The sequence below is a fragment of the Empidonax traillii genome, unplaced genomic scaffold (assembly GCF_003031625.1).
Source record: "Empidonax traillii isolate 1590-97213 ecotype Southwest subspecies unplaced genomic scaffold, ASM303162v1 scaffold1050:size236492, whole genome shotgun sequence".
In the NCBI taxonomy this organism is placed as follows: Eukaryota; Metazoa; Chordata; class Aves; order Passeriformes; family Tyrannidae; genus Empidonax; species Empidonax traillii.
Window position 1 is genome coordinate 96,573 of NW_020956243.1, and position 13,770 is coordinate 110,342.

General features: G+C 40.7%; 1 protein-coding gene across 1 annotated transcript in view; it reads right to left on the minus strand.

Moving 5' to 3' along the window:
• The window catches only part of ABCC8 (ATP binding cassette subfamily C member 8), an 81,245-nt gene extending 70,640 nt beyond the window's left edge, over window positions 1-10,605 (minus strand). Inside the window, exons 1-4 of the mRNA XM_027904384.1 lie at window positions 10,354-10,605; window positions 8,846-8,987; window positions 6,055-6,176; window positions 666-832 (exon numbers count right to left, since the gene is read on the minus strand). Of these exons, the coding sequence (XP_027760185.1) occupies window positions 666-832; window positions 6,055-6,176; window positions 8,846-8,987; window positions 10,354-10,549 (627 nt within the window). The 5' untranslated portion in view covers window positions 10,550-10,605. The remainder of the gene's footprint in view (window positions 1-665; window positions 833-6,054; window positions 6,177-8,845; window positions 8,988-10,353) is intronic.
• Between the last annotated feature and the right edge of the window lie 3,165 nt (window positions 10,606-13,770).

A 13,770-nucleotide genomic window follows, 5' to 3' on the forward strand; every position in this document is an offset into this window, starting at 1 on the left:
CTGAATGTGTTACCAGAAAGAAATGACGTGAGGAAACCAACAAGAAAATTTACACAGAAATATTTCTTCTCCTTCTAAATTTAATTTGTGCACACAGTCATGTGAGTTCCAGGTCAAGGAAACTTTGGCATTTATCTATCCAGCAGTCTCCAAAATCATCTATCTCTCAGTTTAAATTATGACTGTAGACACCAGAGAGGGATAAAAAAAAATACAGCTGGGAGGAGCCCCAGTTGCCCAAATAAATCACTTCTGTGATTGTCTCCTGCAAATGAGAAATGTTACTTTTGTGTCTAAGATATTCTGACAGAGCAGACAATTCCTTTCTATCGGTCTTCACGTGCATCAGAAATACTTGTTTGTCATGACTGAAACAGAATAATTTAAAAATTTAAAACAAACTTGAACAGAAGAATTTGACCTTAATTTAACTACAATGGCGTCTGGCATTTTTTGAAATTATGTATTTATCTGGCCCAATAAAATTGGATTAACCTTTGATTCTCAAATTGATTTCTATTCCTAACTGGATTTTCCTTTCTCCTTTAGAAATACACTTTACCCTAAGTACCCAGAAAAGGGAGGAATAAAAGGAAGAAAAAACAATAACCCAAAACCCAAACCAATAAAAACCACAGGAGGAGACTTCTATGACAGTAACTTACCCTCACCCTGATGACATTGATTTCTACAGCTAATAGCATTCCATACAGAACAACCAGAAGTCCTGTGAGGCAAAATCGAAGCTGAGAAAATCCAACCCCATTATCACAGAACTTTACAAATTTGATGGTTTTAGTTATAAAAGCTAAAGTCCAATAGAACAGCAATGCTGTAGAGAAAAAAAAACAAACATAACTTAATCAGCTCCACAGTTGTAAAAATATACAATAGCATTATAAAATATACATTCAGAAAGAAAGCAACAGAATTTACAAAACCAGAGAGTAGCCTTTCTCATGTCAAAACAGAAGCCTGATTCAGTTCCACAAACAATAACATATTAAGATGATATAGTTCTAAATGCCTTTTCTATTAGATTTGGTGATATTTGAAAAGTTTCACAAAGTGAGGTCTGCAGAAGGAAATTTCCATCTGCTGTAAACGTGTGTCCACATGACGAGTTTAAGGGAGGGTATTGTTCCACAAGTGAAGGTGGCTGTGAATTATGCTCTTCAGATTTGGTTTATCCTACAAGACTGCCATGAATTTGTCTTGAGGAAAAATTCTCTGTGAATCTCTGGGATGTTTAGAGGGACAGATAATAAAATACTTTGCCCAAACACCTTCCGCACTATTACATATATTCCATATATTCCACATAATTTACAATGTAGATAAAACAGCCACATCAAGGAAGGACATACTGGCATTCATAGAATACAACTCTTATTTTTTAGTTATATTGAATTTACTGTCTAGAAGTGCTCATGCTACCACCAGTCACAGATAAATAATCTCTGCAATAAGCTCTGGTGCTTTAGAAACACTCAGCAAACTGTTCATTACACCATCAGCCAGCTCCTGTTCCCCATTCTTAAGGAAATGTCTTCTGGGGTTACGTTATTCTACTTTCATTGCTGATGTATCTGCCATGGTGCTACACATGCAATGCTCTCTGGCTGCCAAGAAAAGCTTGGATGTGCTTTCCAAGTTTTGCCGAAACACCAGAGAAAGCCTTCAACCAAAGCATTAGCAACTCTAAGTCCAGCTTAAACAAGGAAATTCTCAGGAACTAGCACAAATTTCAAAGAATTTGTGGTGTTCCAGCTACCCTGAGGCACCTCAGAAAGCCCTCTGGGGAGTTACTGTGGGGCTACCCTTTCCAAGCAAAGCTAAATTCAACACGGAGAATCCATATGGGATTTGGGACTGCCAATCCTGCTTCTACGGAAATCAAGTTAAAACCTCTCCTTTAAATGGGGACAGTGAATGAAACAGTACAGGAATACTGGGCATTAGGAAATTTGCCAAGAGTCTACCTTCCTCTAAAATTAACAGGCCAGTTTGTAAGAAGAAAGCAGGTATTTGGGCACTCTACTTTAGTGACTGATAGAGTTGCAGGGAGGATTTAAGAGATATACTTACCAAATGCCTCTTATAAAACTTTAGCTTTCTTATGTGAGGCTTCCTACCATCTTCCCAACTTATACTGCATAAAATTTCATCTTCTCATCCTCTTTCAGGTTGCTTCCTTCCTTTGAGGCACTATTCCTTCCTATTTGCAATGTCTGACTACAAAATCTCACTTCATCCAAAAACACAGTCCATACTGTTCTACTCTCAACCACCTTTATCTGTTAATCTTAAAACAGGCTGAGAACACATCCTTCTTGGAGTAAAAGGGACTTACACAAACATTGCAAACTGAAAATACACACCAGCGCAGGACTTCCGAAAAAACAACCAACCCAACTGGTACCTATGCAGAGCTCTTGGAACTCTAAATTAGCAGAGTCATTCTCCTATTTAGGATTTAAATAAGGGTTTATATGACCTGTCATTTTTCTAACATTAATCTATCCTTAATCTAAGACACAATAAATAGAGTCAAACACAATATTCTCAGGTGATAAGTGGCCACCCACTGTAACACTTCCTACAAGCATTTGGAATTTACTTAGCTTGTCCCTTTTCAACACAAGCGCATATCATCTAATCTGGCGAATGTTCACAGGCTCATCAAGATCAGGTTCCTTGGAAAACACAGTTATGGCTCTTTCTTTTAAGCCATAGCTACATAGGTGATGTTTTTATCTTCTGGCTGGTGAGTGCCTATTGGCTGAGAGTTTCTAGAAATTATCTCCAAGAACTTCCACTGCTCTGAACTACCTAGTGATGAGATCAAAGAGGCATGCATGGATTTACTGGATTGCTTTAGATCTATTTTAGATGCCTAAATGACTTCACTTTTTTTGGAGCCATGTTAAGATACCTCACCCCACAACACCTGGGCCAGACCTCTGAAAATTAAGCAAAGCCTCCTACACTTTTATTGAATTAACCCCAATCTAAAAATGCACACACATAACTGGATGGGATTTATTAATTAGCCCATGTCTGTTTGGAAAGAAAATTTGCATGCTAAGCAATGAGCATGATTTTTATATGATATTCCGTTAAAGAATAAACTAATTCCGAAGGGAAATAACTACAATGTAAAGGTACAAGAATTTTAAATTAGAAAAATAGATTACTGTCTAGGAGTGGTAAGGCAGTTGTACAATTAAGATTGGTTAAAAAAAGGATAATTTTCTTAAAACAAAAAACTCATGTGTTCCCACACTACTATCCATTTTAGATTAAAAAGTCAAAGTCCTATTGTTATTTTATAACTTTCTCCTACTGTTAATTTCTGAGGTTTATTTATCTATAAAACAAAGAACTTAAACAATGGAATCAGATGCTACCATTTAATTACATATTTTGAATGCTGAGAAAGATATCAGATTTTCCAATTCAGCAAGAAAATATTCTAAAATGTGTCCTGCTAAACTGTACAGATGTTATGCATCCATGTGGTGTAAACAGCATCAAAATTAGCATTATTATGAGAGTTCCCTTCTAAACAGCATTGCATGAGAACAATTACATTTGTTGAAATATAGTTACGGGTCAAAAACATACACACAAACCCATATTTGGATCAGATCAAAGTGTTCCAAGAGTCAGGAAACTCAACTGCAACCCTGGAATTATCTTCAGAGAGTAAATATTCCAAACCTTTTCAGCTTTATTTGATAAGAAATAATGAGAATGACTACTTCAAAATAGCCAAATGTCTGGGATAAGCTTAAAGGCGGGATCAGTAAAGGAACTTGGAGTCCTTGTCTTGCAAACCCCAAGGGAACACGCTAATCCCCAGGTCTGTCACAGGATCTACCTGCCTCTTGCTTGTTTATGAAGAGCTACAAATGGACTTGGTTTCTTTAAGGCACTGAGGAAATTTTTTTTAAAAAAAGAAAAACTTCTCAAAGTTTCACAGGATTGGAAAACTTCACCCTGTTCAGAGTTAACAAAGGGACCTTTAAGAGTCTACTGCACGGCATCAGTGAGAGTTTCTCTGATGAGTTTCATGAATTTTGGATAAGGCTCTGTCAGCCTTTGCCTTATGTAGCTACCAACTGCTTGCAGCTGTGAACATCCGGCAGTTTGGTGGAAATCACTGATACTCAAAAGTAGCAAGATGCCACATCAGGTCATGTACTTTACTCTGTTTGTCTGTGTAAATCTCGTCTATAACATTTTAGTGATGAAGAACCCTCTTTCTCATACACTCAGCAAAAAGTTTATCACCAATTGTAGCTTTGCCTCATGGTTTCCATTTACCCCATAAAATGAGGCTCTAAAAGGAAGCTGCTTCATGGCCACACTGCGCTCTAGTGGGTTGATAGCTCAGTATAGCTGTAATTTAACTACCTCATACTGGGCTAATTTGTGATAATTGCCTCATCCCACATGTTAATACAGAGTACTTGCAATTAACATTTGAAGATGACAGTCCTCTTAGTTGTGCAGTTACGAACAAAAGATGAAGACTTCCAGAAAAATCTTTCCTAGGTTCCCTCAGAAACATCGGACAAAGAAAGGAAAACGGGAGAAAAAATAAAATAAATCAAAGATCATCAGCTTTTGAAGACTTCGAATTAAAATTCAAATCAAACCAACTAAGTGGGAAAGAGTGTGATAGTCTGATTTTCTTTTTTGCCTATGACCTATTAAGATCAGATTTTCTGAAAGAGTCTATTCCTTGGAAATTCTTGCAAAATTAAAATTCATCCATATTATTTAAATGTTGGTAATTCATTGGTACAACTGTTTACTATTCAAGTAGTTAGATGCTTATCCAGCATCGGTGCTCTATATGCTGAAAAAAATTATCATAAAAGAGAGATCTCTACAGAGCAGGAGTTATGCAAAATGGGTAATCAACCATCAGTTTTCACTTTGTGCTACCCTTCTCCAAGACTTAACAGCGGGAATGCGGTAATGGCACTAAATTATTTAACCCACAGGCAACTGTAACAGGCTGGCAATACTTCCCTGGGACTTAACATCTAGTCCTACTAGAAGGCATTAAATAGACTGTTGATTTATTAAAAGCAGTCCCACATAAGAAGACATACGTTGCTAAGCCTGGATAGAAATCTAAGTCTTTGGGGAGGATTTTTTTTTTACAAGAGTTATAGGCTCCTTCTGCAGAGGAGGATCCTCACCCCAACAAGCAGTATAAAAAGTCTTCAATACTTAAAAGCTTTCTCAAATCCAGTCATTACTGACTTTTTCCCACCTGACAAAAACTGGAACAAAACTTTGATACAAAGAGCTACAACAGCACAAGACAAATTTTAGCAGGATCTATTAATACAGAAAACTGACTCAAACAAAATTTGATGAGCCAGGACCACCAGAGAAATAACAGGTAACAAGATGACTAAACATGTAGACGTCCACAGTCTGCAGCCTACTTAAACAGAAGACAGGGTACATGACTGTCAGCAGTAATGGATTTTCTATAGCTACAGTTTATTTACAACCTTGAAAAAAATATTTAGTATACTAGGTAGTTCTCATTTTCCATTCAAAAGGTCTTAATGCAGTTCTCAAAGGGAGTTTTAGGAACACTAAGCAAGAACAAGCAGGCAAAGGAATATATCCAGTGTGTCACAGTGAAAGCCAGGGATATCATTCCTAAACTCCTTGCATATTTCAACAGATCACACACACAAAGACTGTGCTTCACTCTTATATCATTCTTAAACACAACATGCTGGCATGCAGGGACAGCTTTTAAAGCTAAGAATTTGCCCTGCTACTTTTCCCACAAATCCAGTTTTTCCTAGAGAAACCTTTGGCTCACTGGATCCCCAAGAACACTATAAAGAATACTATTAGAAGTTAAAAGCATTGAAAATAACGAACAGTTTCAACATACATATTGCTATAGCTTTAGTCATACAAGCCAGCACCGAGACTGCAATGACCTGTCCCAGGAAGAGCAGACACACAGTAACACAAGCACAATTCCAAGTTCTGGTCAGTTGTGAGACGTACCGATTAACAGCTTCGGGAAATTGGATGTCTCGATATTATGGTAATAGACAACTGATGTGATGGCTGCCAGAAATGCCATCCCAGCTGGCATGTACAGGTGTAAATGGCGTGATTCTGAGACCCTTTAAAAGAAAAAAGTGAGCACCTGTTAAAGTCAAACCCTCTTAGCTATTCAAATGTTTCCCTTTCAATTTATGAATTGTGTCCTGTACCCAGCTCTGACATAGGATTTTTCTGGAATGAGCTATGAATGCAAAACTCTCCAAGTTTTAATTGAATTTATGCTCCTAAGTCACATAGTTGAACTTCAAATTCCTCCCCTGTGATGAAGATGAAAGGTGTGTACTCCTATTTCCTACTGAAATCAATCGGAACACTGTTTAAATTAGGATAAGCAGCTCAGCTCCAAAATGAGAAAAGTTAATTTAAGCTAAACTAGTTTGGGAGCTGTCCATCAAAGTATGCAAATAAGAAGAACTGACAGCACAGTTCAAGATTTTCTATAGAAACATTTTGTGGAAATGTTTCATTTTTTTCAGTCTGGGAGAAGGAATAGCATCACAGCACAGGAATTACAGTGAGGCCTGTATTCAATGACTGCCAGCAAACAAAACCTGCAGGAGAATCATACACCCTTACATTTTGACCTATAAAAAAAAAACCCTCTCCTGACACTTTGCTTCAGGCAGCAGCAAAGGGGGTCCTGCCAACCACAGCCCTTTGGGAATATGGGAATTGCTGGGCAATGCTATGCAGAGTTGGATGGAAATATGTTTCCACCTCCTTCATCTCGTCATCTTCTCTTCCTCCCCTTTTATTTCTTTTACAGTAGGAATTAAGTGCCCTGTGATGTCAAAAGTTACAATATCCTGTCTCCCAACCAGCTTCAGGAGAAGCGGCACCAAGAGAAAGACTTCAGGACACAAACATTCAGGGAAATTCATACCCTGCCCTCTGAACCTCATGGAAAATATGCTAATAATCTCTGGATTTCTTCTAGCTGCAGCAAAAGCTACTTTTGTGCAGTTTGGAGAGACAAAAAGGGCTGTGCTGTCAGGGAAATGGGAGATCATCGCAGGACATCACATGTCTTTAAGCAGAACACCTCAAACATCTAACAGATCCATAGGAGCTCAAGAGGACCCTTTCCTGTACCTGTACTGTAGGAAAGAAAAGGAAAGTCATCTCTCACATGGAAATTGTGGTGAACTCTACAGAGCTGGCTGGAGCCACGCTGACAGCCTGTGTCATGAACACTGAATTCCTCTTGCTGACAATGAGCTTGTATGTGTATTCAGCAAAATAAGAAAGGATTTTCCAGACTCTGAATTCCTCAATGCCAGGTTTTGTACATCAGGGCTGAATTCTCAGCAAGAAAAAAAAAAAAGGCAACAGGAACAGATTTCTTCAAACAGCCTAAGCTTCAGTAGGTAACACTGCAGTGGGAGGCTTTTTAAATTTGTTTATTTCACAGTTGCTGGAATTCCCCTATATAACCGTATCTCCAATAGGCTGCATCTATTGCTGAGATGCCAAAGCCTTCAGCACTCAGTTGCTGTCAAGAAGACTTACCAACATGATCCATTTTGGTCTTAGAAAGCTGGTGAATCTCAAAACTTGCTTTTATGCACCGGAGCACTCACCAGTCTGCTGAGTGCTTGGGGAGGCACAACTGTGGGTTGGCACTCCCCCAGTAGAGCTTGGAGCTTTGATTCTCATCAGGTGACACCTATTACTTAACAGCAGTGTTCTGAGTCAAGTTAACTAGCAAAAAACATAATGAGAAGGATTGCTAAAGAGCCACATAAAAGAGAAAACACAAAGCAGGAGATTTTGCTCTGAGCATCCCACACTCTGATCACTCTGAACAAGCACAAGAAAAATTCCTTTTAAAAAAAAACTGGCACTGAGAAACATCCTATTTATATATGTTTAAGAGAACTTATAATAATAATGATATCAGCTTCTACAGCAGAAGACTGTAATGCATTTCACACTTCTTGATGGATACTTGTTATATAGATGGCTAATCAGAGAGGTTTGTTCTATTTAATGAGGAGCTTTGACTGCATCATCCTTTTGGTTGCAAACTCATAATTGTTATGAAAATCATACCTCTCTTCAGAAGATGATCATATTCATTGTTATACATCATTAGGTTCTTTGATAATAAATCAGACTCCTGTGTCACTTGTTTCACTGGGGATAATTTTTCCCCACACATTTCTGTTTAAAGACATCCTAAGCTGAATAACAGATGATGGATCATGCTCACATAATGTGAGATGCTCTGCTCCAGGTAACAGATCAGATGTACTGCAAAAACATCAGAAGAAACTCTGCGGGGTGTGAGATAAGGCCCAGCACATTCGCTACTTTTATTAGGATAAAAAGAACTCAGTTTTGGGGAGGATTGGTATGACCTGCTGTGCACATGGGAGTTCCTCCTGAGTAAGGACTGTGGGACTGGGTCCTTGGACATAAAACATACCACGAAAATGTCACCATCTGCTTGAGTCATTAGGATTTATCTATGATTACTCTTTGGAAAGATAGTGTCATTAAGCTGAACTAAAAATGATTAAGGTCAGTTTTGCCTCTGTACATCACTTGGCAAGGTCTGTGGAATTTCTGATATACAAGGTCGATAGGTTAATCACTAAGAAAACAGATTATATGTTTATAACCACAAGGAACATGGCCTAGATGAGAATTTAGACAGGGAGAAAATATCTACCCTGAAACCTTTAAACTGCTCAGTTCTGTCAGAAGAAGGTATACATACACTTACCCATCAGACACTATGCCCTCTGCAATTTCACACACCAGCACAAACAAGAGGATAAAAGTCAGTATCCAGCGTAAATTGTGGCCAGGAAAATGAAGCCATGTGCTATGATGTATATGTACTTTAGAACTCTGACTTCCCCACCCTAAACGAGAAAAGAGAATCATAAAGAGCTTTCTTAATCACAAGAGCAACACACAAAGCTCCTGCAAAAAAAAATCCCAAACTCAAACATACATGTAACAATCTAGTGTACCAACACTGACAGAGCTGTGTTGTTATAAACACATGCATTTGAATATTTTCAGAACCATGTTTACTCTACTTTATATGGAATGATATCAACAATGCAGACAGGACCCAGCCTTAAATTCCTATACTTTTAGCAACTTACTAACAAGTAATTATATGGCACTAAACATTTTCCAAATATATTCACAGTTTAAAGAAACGGCAAATTAACATCTTGACAAATATGCACAAACACTAGAATAAATACATTACTTGTTTTTTCTTCAATTCTTTTAAAAATTAAAAAAAAAAAAAAAAAGGCAAAAGTTAAGGTGTAAAGCAACTCATTCTCTTGATCTAGTTAAAAATTAACAATACTGAGAAATTCCAGACAAACACAGGGGACCCTCAGCAGCTCTTCAGCTGACCCCGTTTTAACAGTCCCGCTGGTTGTTATTTTCGCACCAGACTTTTTATGATCCACAGCAGCGAGTGTTAAAACCCGCAGCCCCTGCCGAAGCCCTTCAGGCCGGCCCAGGCTGAGGAGAACGGGACAGGGAGCAGTGAGAGCCGCGTGTGCTGAACCACCGGGCCACCTACCGGCACCCCCGGGCTTGTGACATCGAATCTCACGCACCGCAGGTACCGCAGGAGTCGCAGCCGCCGGCCAGCCCTCCTCGTTACGGGTCCTGGCCAAGAGGGCTGCCCGGAGGCTGCAGCTCTGCAGTTATTACAGGAAGCATTATTTGACAGCGTAGGACTGAACCCGCCAGGTTTTCCGGGGGTTAATAGCACATTTATTTCTGCTTCCCGCGCTGCTCGTCAAAACCGGCAGGCAAATCCTGCGGTTTCCTCCAGCATAACCCGTCTCTCCGCTGCCTGCGCAAGGGGGTTTCACTTGCGGGAGCCCCGCGGGCTGTCCCGCCGCGGAGAGCGGAGATGGACATCGCTGCGGAGAGCGGGTGGTGCGGGGGCAGCGCCGGGAGAGGCGGCCGCCGGAGCATCCCGCAGCTCGCACCGCGTCCTATAATACCCTCCGCAGCCTTCAGCATCCCCGCATGGCACGGAGGGCACGGCTAGGCCGGGGAACACCCGGTCAGGGGAGGCCAGGCAGGCGGGGGGAAAGGCGGCAGCGCGGGGGAGGGAAACCCGCAGCGAGCCAAAGCCCGGCGGGGGAACTTGGCGAGGCAACACTGGGGGCGTGAGGGCAGAAGGAAAGGGGGGGGCGGCAGAAGGCAAGGCACGGGCGGACAGGGCAAGGGAGACCCGCAGGCACCCACCGATGAAGAGGATGGGGAAGGTGATGAAGAGCAGGAAGACGTGCGGCACCACGTTGAGCGCGTCCACGAAGCAGCCGTTGTTGAGCACGCCGTGGTCCACGTTGTAGGCGGTGGAGTTGCCCTCGTCGCCGCAGAACGCCAGGGCCATGGCGGGACCCTGCGCGCAGCCCGGCGCCGCCTCCGCCCCGGCGCACATCAGGCGGGGCCGGCGCGGGTGCGCGGCCGAGGCTCTGCCCGCACCTGCCGGGAGCGGCACCGGCCCCGGCCCGGCCCGGGCACCGCGATCCGCTCCCCGCTCCGCCCCCGGCAGCCAGCCCCGCCCCGGCACCGCCCCCGCCCGCCCCGAGGGGCTCGGGAAAAGCCCTGAGCGGGGGCAGCGAGGGGGAGTGCCTGGCGGGGAGACATCCCTCCCATGGCACGGTGCGAACGCCCTGTGACAGCCCTGGGTAGTCCAGAGCACCAAACCCCGTGTTTCAGGTCTCTCTCAGTATTGTTTCATGAATCGTTAATGTGACAGAATATAAAAAAAATAGCCCACTAAATTAGTGATGGCAGAGGAACTATAGACTACAGGAAGTGTATTCTTTCAGCCTTGTCAGCTTCGTGCTTTTTCTGCGCTATGATGAAGATATTATTAGATTAAGTCGTGTATTCAGCCATACCCTCTCCTCAAAGGAGGCTTCTACATCATATCCTAAACAGCTGTTATGTTCATTCCTTACTTACCTTTTTTTACCCCTAACGTGTTCAAGCCTAACTTTTTTCTTTCCTCCACTAAGACTGCCACAATCTGTGGAACTCAGACCATTAATTTGAGTGGGTTCCATGTCACTCCCTAAGCATTTTTATGTACGTCAAAGTAATTTATAAAGCAAACTTTTCAAACCGTTTTTAATTGAGTAGAAGTTAGGCTCAGCTGAGCTAAAGCTGACAAAAAGCTCTAACCAAATACCCCTCTGCTGGGGGATAATACTGAAAAGTAAAAGGTGACATGCATTAGAAGTCTGCACTTCTCAGCACAACCTGGGTCAAAGACCGAGATTCAAACATCTCTGGTGTGTAGCCATGAAATACTCAACAATAAGATTCATAACCAAATCCTTTCTCTTGGAGCTCCTTTTATTCCTAGTCACATTTTTCCATTGCTTTGCTGAGTATTTGCCACATCCTACAAACAGAAATGCATACAAATAATGCCCACATATCAAGGCTTCACTCTTCAAAATATGAAAGCTGCCAGTTGGCTAAATGCCTCTAAGGGAAATGACCCCATAAATAAAAAATTTCTTTGTTCTTCTTTCAACATAGCAGAGCACATTCAATTTCTAGGACAGACAGCTCCACTAATAGACCTGAAAATTACGTTTGTCATGCTGCTTTTATTGATCTTGCTGTTGGACAGGATCACAGAAAAAGCAATTCTCTGGATGCATCATATTATTTCCTATATATGGTCTTTTGAAACTACAGCAGTGCAGTTAAGAATAAAAATCAGAAGACAAACCCCAAGCCAAATCCTGTGTATATGTATTCGCAATGTGAAATTCATACCCACACTGAAAAGACTACAATCATTTTTAAGTTTTGGACAGACTCCAGCATTCATGTGAACTTCTGGTTAAGCTCATCTCTGTTATCCTAATACTTGTTTAATAAACAGTATGAGCAGTTTGCATACAGATAATTTAAAAATAATTTATATTTTACTATTTCCTGAGGCCCCAAGTGACACAAGGGCTCTGTGCTACAGAAGAAGAAAGAGCAACAAAGAACTCTTGACAGTTTACGCTCTAGAGACTGAAATCATGGTAAAGATTTGGGAGAGGAATCATCATCACCTTCACTGTGGCCACAGAAGTAAACACAGAAATTTAAGTTTGCCCAATGTCTCCAAAGCAGTACAAGAACTGAGCTCACACCCCCAATATCTGCATGTTCTCTGAACATGCCATCTTGCTTTACTACAAGTTGTCAAACACAAGATTTTTTAAAATATGTATCTCAAACAACAAAACATCAGGCAACTCCATAGTTTTGAATTTGAAATTTATCTTTTCAATGGTTTTCAAATGCAGCCTGGATTACCTAGTTAACATGGTGGTTTAAAATTAATGGTCTCAGTCCAGGTCCTAGGACAGATCTGCACCCATCACAGAGCTAAAGTTGAGTCAGAAATGAGTTGGCAACCTGAACAGAAAAGTGATGGATTAAATGGGGAAGTGTTTCAGATCACAACTAATTACTTAATGAAATACTGAAAAAAACCCAGACTAACAGAAATCAAACCAGTTGGTAAACTGAAAATGGTAAGCTGAGCATTCATAGCAATAACTGACACACACACACACACACACACACACACACACACACACAAACTTTAAATAAATCACACTTCCAGTAACAATGCTCCAGTTTTGTTCCTGCTGTAATAATGAAATTGGGTGCCAAATGTGGACAAATACTGGTTTTCCTTTCTAGAGCAGCAAATGACGATTTCTTTTTCACTTGCAAAAAGTGAAACATCTATTTTGTGACTTCACAAAATACTGCTAAAGTATAGTTTGTGTATGTAAAGCTTAGATGTGAATGCCTGTGGTGGCAAAGGATGAACCTCCTTACCCAGTCTATCTCTGCTAGTCCTGTGGGCTTTGGAGCAGGTCACAGGGGAATAGTTTCTTTCTCAAAGCTGTGATTTTGTGAAGCTTTGTGAGGGCAGAATCACTTCTCCAAGTACAGAAAAGGCAAAGAAAATATGAAAACAACAGGTAGAAACACAACAGCCACGTTCATCTGCATGTTGCAATGCAACCTAATTTTTCACAGAAGTCCCTTTAGATCTTGTTTCCCTCTCTCTTTTCTGACTATTTCTATTTCATAAGAAGCTTCCTTCTCCATTATTTCGTCATATCTGTTAGAAATGAGACATCAAGTTAGATTCTGGCAGCCACTAGCACATTCAGTAGGTGACTGGAAATATTTTGGAAGAATTTTGATTATTTAAAACTGATTTCCAAAGAGACAAGGGCAATGTTATTCACTCAAGGAAATTAATTTAAGGAAAAATCTCTTTTTATGCTTGCCTTGGAATTTGACTTTGTCTACAGGATGCAGACAAGTTTCAGTTTTTTAGTGAAGCACTGACACTTCAGAATTTGAAACCTGATAGTTATTTTCAACAGATTTTCATTTATGTGGAAGCTTTAATTTTTGTTTTCTACCTTTGTGATTTGTTTCTTGCTCCTCTTATTCAGCTACTTTGCACTCACTTCTCTTTCTCATTAATGCTAGGTAGGAGGAGTAGTCTCTCCCTAAAAATCATATTTTGCTACTGTGGATCACTTTGCAGCTTTTGGCTTGTGTTTGCATTTAGAAACACAGATACAAAAAAAACCCCAAAAAAGCTTTTGAAAGTTCTGA